We start from the raw sequence: 5,434 nt of genomic DNA, 5'->3' as shown, positions 1-5,434 counted from the left end.
GAAATAGTTTAAATACTTAGTGTCGAGAAATATAAACAAGACTATTTTCTCAGTATCTTACTTACTTTCATGTTTCTAATTTTTTGCTTTATCATTCTTAATTTATTGTTCTTACTTTCTACAAATTTATTAATTTAGTATTATAACTTTAAATATTATTAAAGATAAAATATAAAAGTAATTTTGTATTGTGATAATTCTTATTCTTAATAGTCATAAAATGAACTAAAAGATTATTGTATAGAAATATGTGTGTCTTTTTTTGTAATAATAAAAAATAATAAAAATATTATTATTATTAAATTAAATATAAATAATTTTTTAATTTTATCGTAAACAATTTTTATTTATTTTGTAAATAGTTATAATAAAAAATAGTTAAGTTTAAAAAAATATCAAATTAAAAAACTGACAGTTAAATTTTAAAAAAAATTCACTTAAAAGATAAAATTAATAAAACAATTATTTTAATTTTAAAGAAAATTATTTAAAAAATAGAATTAAAAAATATAAATACCAAAAAAAAAATCTCTATATATACAAATACAAATGAAAAGAACACCAACAGGATCGTCTCAAAGATTTAACTTCCACACAGTCCTCAATAAGATGCAAGTGGGAGGAAAAATGAGAAACCCAAAATTGGATAGAAAAAGAAATCATCTTTCCATATTGTATAAAAAGTACCAACAACATACTAAAAAGTGAGGACCCTTTTATTCTCAATGACGTGTAAAATTTAATTAAATGTTTGTATTATACAAGTTTTTCTCTTGTTTTGAAAATAAAATAAACTCGAGTGATTTTTAAAATATTCTCAAATACATTTTAGAAAACTAATCAAGTTCAGTAAGTTTAACAATTTGTTTAAAAAAATAAGTTATTTACGAGCTTTCTTTTATAAAGAAAAAAAATCTTTGTACTATTCTTTCCCAACCAAAAATTGCAATCCTCATACAAACAAATCAATGTAACAATTTTAGTGTATTAAATCAATATTATTAACACTAATTAACTGAGTATCATTAAATAACCCCGCATTAACACTGTAAGACTATTGATGTATTAATATTTCATTAATTTAATACATTCATAATTCATCATCTTCAATTGTTTATGTAAGAATCACATTTTATGTTTCTGTTTTTGATAATATCACCTGCGCGCACCAGCACGGGCACACTCATGGACCTTCCATCAATGAGTCTCGTGCTCCCCGCGCGATGCAGCCACCTCAAAAATCGATGCACGCGTTCATACGCACACGTACGGCGACGTCTTAGCGACTAATTTTCATTTCAAAATGGCTTTGAGAGGTACATGAAGATATCCTGCAGCGGCGACATCTGATTCGCGCTGTGGAACTGCGAGGCCAGATTCGCGTCCACGTAATTGTACTCAAACTTGGTGTTGCTCCTCTTCGGCTCGCTCTGCACCTCGCTCGCCGGCTCCGGCGAGACCACCTGCTCCGAGCAGCTCGAGTCCATCGTCAGCAGCCGTGGAACCGAGTCCGATCCCTCGAAGTTCACGCAGTCCGCCACCGTCAACTCCGAGTACGGCCGCGCAATTGCCGGCTTCTCGTCCGCCAGTTCGGAACACTCAATTTTGACCGGCGGTTGCTTCTCAACCGCCCTTTTCTTGTTGTATATGCGACACAGTACCCAGTCATCCAGCTGCAAAATTACAATCAGGTGCACACATTTTCATCAATTTATTTATTTATTAATTTTCAATATACCTAACTTTATCGAGATAAGAACGAATCATTTCCTTAAGTAGAAACTAATAATTGGTCCGCCACATTTTATTTTATTTTTCCTGTGCTTCCTCTTTATCAAGTTATCAAGTTATAGTAATCCGAAACTTCTTGATATGTGAACCAATGAACCAGCAGCATTTAATAAAGGGCAAAACAAAGTTTTTCTTTTCTTGGAAAGGTCTATTATACCCTTTTTGAAGAGAGAAAAAGGGTATATTAGTATATATAATACACCCACCCTCAAGCTGTTTTTTCTGCGAATGGAACGGTCCACCTCGGCAAGACGATACTCGTGCATGATCCAGTTTGTCTTCTCTCCCTTGGGCGCTTTTCCAGCGTAAAACACCAATGCTTTTTTTATACCAACCGGTTTCGGTTTACCAATCGGTTTATCTGCTCCGGTTGCTTTCCAGTACCCGGTTCCCGCGGACCGGTTCGGCCGCGAACCATTCGGGTACTTCCGGTTCCTCGGCGAGAAGAAATACCACTCTTTCTCTCCGTACAACGCCATTCCTGTAGAAAAGAATATTTATACATTTCACAGATAAAATAATAAAATAACAAAGCAATACAATATTTAAAAACAGTAATTTTAATTTGGAAATTACCAGGGAGGTCCCAAGGGTCGTATTTGTAGAGGTCGATTTCGGTGATTATGGGAACGCCGCTTTGTTGGTTGAGGCATTTGCGGCAGAGGTAATGAACGACGAGTTCTTCGTCTGTAGGGTGGAATCTGAATCCTGGGGGAAAGTGAAGTTGCGGTGCGGCCATCATTGTTGGTGAGATAGAATAATGGCAAAATTATGCGGTGGCGGCTTTTGAAAGTTGGAGCGTGAGGGAGAGAGGGGAATTTATAGGGTGAGAAAAGGGTAGGGTTTAGGCTTGGGATGGTGAAGAAGAAGGACACGTGTCGAATGTGGAAGTGTGGTGCGTGCGTGTCAAGAAGTCACAGGAAGAGGTTTAGTCACTGCTGACGACATTGGTTTGGAGTGGAGCGTCGTGTCTGTTGTCGGTTCGGACCTACCCCTTTGTTTTTCACAGAGATTCGCATCCTCTCTGCGCACTCACGGTATGTTTTTTCTCTATCATAAATAATATTATTGATAATGCTCACAGTGAAGAAATGAGTAGCAGTGGAATTTTGATCTGAACGAATATCTTGTAGAAGATTTACATATTTTTAAGAAAGTTGATGGAGATAGAAGTTTAGAGCAGAGAAATATTGTTCTTTTGTTGGTCGGAATTTTCTCAGTGAGGAAGAATTAAACATTTGCCTTTCGTGAGAGATATGTATATCAGTAGGGGTATTCAATTTGAAAACGTAGATTTATCAAACAAAATGGAATTTTGAGGAGGCATGATTTTTTGTCATCGAGATAGCGCCGCTTTGAAAATCATACACTAGCATCCAAATAACAATGGAAAGAGAGACAAGCATGAAAATGTGAATGCAAAGTTCATCTAGGATTAACTAGTTACAAATATTGATAACATGATGTTTTCTTATCTCAGTTAAAAGTATGTCTCTTACCAGCCAATTATAAAATTTGTTAGGTATATATAAATTTTCATGAATCGTAAGTATATGAAACTTTGGCCACATACATCCTTGACTTTAATAATTACATCACTAAGAGAAACGACAACGGTTATTTTCGTTTATAGGTATCGGTTCCGCAATCGAGACATACACAGACGAGGTAAAAAGGAGTAGACTTTTTGCCTCGGTTCAGAACCGAGGCAAAAGGTTTCGGATTCTGCCTCGGTTCACAGACAACTGAGGCAGTAGAGTGTTTTTAATTTTTTTAGATCCAAATCGGATATCCATTTTTCCAGAAACCCTAGCCGCGTTTTCTTCCTTCTCCACGCCTCCACCAAATCATCTTCGAACCTCCAAGCACGCAAGCTCGTCACGATCTCCTCCATACGCGAAACTAATTGCAACAACCACCGCAAGAACTCAACTTCATCACGTGAAGCCATCGTGCCACCATGGAAATTGCGAGACAGCGCCTTGAAAGCTTCGTCTTCACAGAAACTCCATTCGCGACCTACAAACAAAAATCACCAAACTAAAAATCAAGCCCTAAATCGCGAGATCCAGCGCCTAACCGCCACCACGCCGTCGCGTCCTCGTCATGCCATGAGAAAAGAGTTTCCTTCCGATCTCGCGAAACCCAGCCAAGTCCAACAAGACACTTTGGAGTAGCGGCGAGAGAACCGGAGGCACCAAAGCGTGAAGAAAGCGAGCAACGAGGATGGCGCCAGAGCAATGGAGGCTTGCACGAGGAAGAAGAAGACTTCTCGGGTGCGCGAGGAAGAAGAGCTCTTGGGGAGGAAGAAGAAGATTAAACAGTAGGTTAAAATTTTTAACGCGTTCTGAAGTATAAAAAGCTATACTACCTCGGTTCTTCACTTACCCGAGGCAATAAATGCCTATATGTCTCGGTTAACAAAGCAACCGATGCCTATACACCTCAGAAATAAATAAAAGAAAAATATAAAATGACATTTTTGAAATTACATTCAACTTATACGCCTCGGTTCGCCATAGAACCAAGGCAGTAGGCAGGATCTGAAATGCTGTCAGGCGTGGGAAGTCAATTCTACAGGGGGTGGTTGAATTTTTCAGGGTATTAGACATCAGTTAAAATTCCAACTGAGGTAATACAACTTATATGCCTCGGTTCCCTTTGAACCAAGACATATAAGTTTGACAGAATTACAAAAATGTCACCGCATTCTGATAGGCTTCGATTTCTCCTAAACCGAGGCTTATTATGCGAGTTTAAATGTTGTTTTTTTTACTGGTGCATATTATATATATGGGTCTAATAATGTCATTTAGTGTTATAAATTAGAGTAGGATAATACTAAAGGACTGGACAAAGTATAAGAAAGCGATACATGCACGTTTAAGGAGTTTAAATAAAGTCTTCAAGAGAACAGAAGATCTATTCTATTAAAAAGGGTAGACATAATCTATATAAAGTATCCGATGTATATTAAAAATGTTGGATGCATATCAAGATTAAACACAATTTATATAAATTGTCGAACAGTTTATATAAATTCAAAGTGTAGACAAAGTCAAGAGAAGTGTTAATTGAAGATAAGTAAAAGTATCACACAAAGTCCGAATGCAAGCGGAAGAGAACAAACACCACTCGAAAAGTAGAAAAAGTCTTATATAATAAGCAAGTACATATGAAAAGATGAAGTTAACATGTTGAAATTACAAGAAACATTCTTGAATGTTTGCAATTCATGCAAGTTGACTCATATTCTCAAGACTTTTGAAACAATGAACCTAATTTCTAAGTTTGAATGCTTAATTTGGTATTGTAAAAAAGAAAAATACAATGATAAAGGTATCCCACGTTAAGCACATTGAGTGTAGCAACAAAACACTATCAATGAAAAGTCAAGGTTTTATAAAGTATTAACACAAAGAAAGGACAAGAAAAGTACACAAGCTTCAACGATTCTTTTGTGTTCATAAGTAGAAGTGAATCCAAGTGGAAATAGTTAATGTTCTATACATGATCAATATGAAACATTGCATTACAAAAATTCACGAGCTTTTACTGTTAAATCTAAAAGATTATTTACTAGACAACTTAAAAGAGAGGACTATGTTTGTAACTTCTCTATTGAAGGAGTGTTTGGATTTCA

At 36.1% G+C, this 5,434-nt stretch overlaps 1 protein-coding gene across 1 annotated transcript; it reads right to left on the bottom strand.

Annotated features, from left to right (window-relative positions):
* Nucleotides 1-1,040: 1,040 nt before the first annotated feature.
* On the bottom strand, nucleotides 1,041-2,599 carry LOC124845963 (NAC domain-containing protein 2-like). Its single transcript, XM_047323153.2, has 3 exons — nucleotides 2,368-2,599; nucleotides 1,998-2,272; nucleotides 1,041-1,673 (listed from the first exon to the last, which is right to left on the bottom strand). The coding sequence occupies exons 1-3, from the start codon at nucleotides 2,531-2,533 to the stop codon at nucleotides 1,299-1,301; spliced, it is 816 nt and encodes a 271-aa protein (XP_047179109.1). The 5' UTR covers nucleotides 2,534-2,599; the 3' UTR covers nucleotides 1,041-1,298.
* Between the last annotated feature and the right edge of the window lie 2,835 nt (nucleotides 2,600-5,434).

The sequence above is a fragment of the Vigna umbellata genome, chromosome 1 (assembly GCF_029865625.1).
Source record: "Vigna umbellata cultivar VRB3 chromosome 1, Vumbellata_1.0, whole genome shotgun sequence".
In the NCBI taxonomy this organism is placed as follows: Eukaryota; Viridiplantae; Streptophyta; class Magnoliopsida; order Fabales; family Fabaceae; genus Vigna; species Vigna umbellata.
Note: the sequence above shows the minus strand (reverse complement) of the source record. Positions and strands in the feature narration are given on the sequence as shown.

Bases quoted from the DNA above. Each gene is read 5' to 3' on its own strand.
- LOC124845963 (XM_047323153.2), bottom strand. From the start codon at position 2,533: ATGATGGCCGCACCGCAACTTCACTTTCCCCCAGGATTCAGATTCCAC. The intron at 2,273-2,367 runs GTAATTTCCAAA...TCTTTTCTACAG, and splicing joins CGACCCTTGGGACCTCCCTG to GAATGGCGTTGTACGGAGAG. The intron at 1,674-1,997 runs GTGGGTGTATTA...GTAATTTTGCAG, and splicing joins GCAGAAAAAACAGCTTGAGG to CTGGATGACTGGGTACTGTG.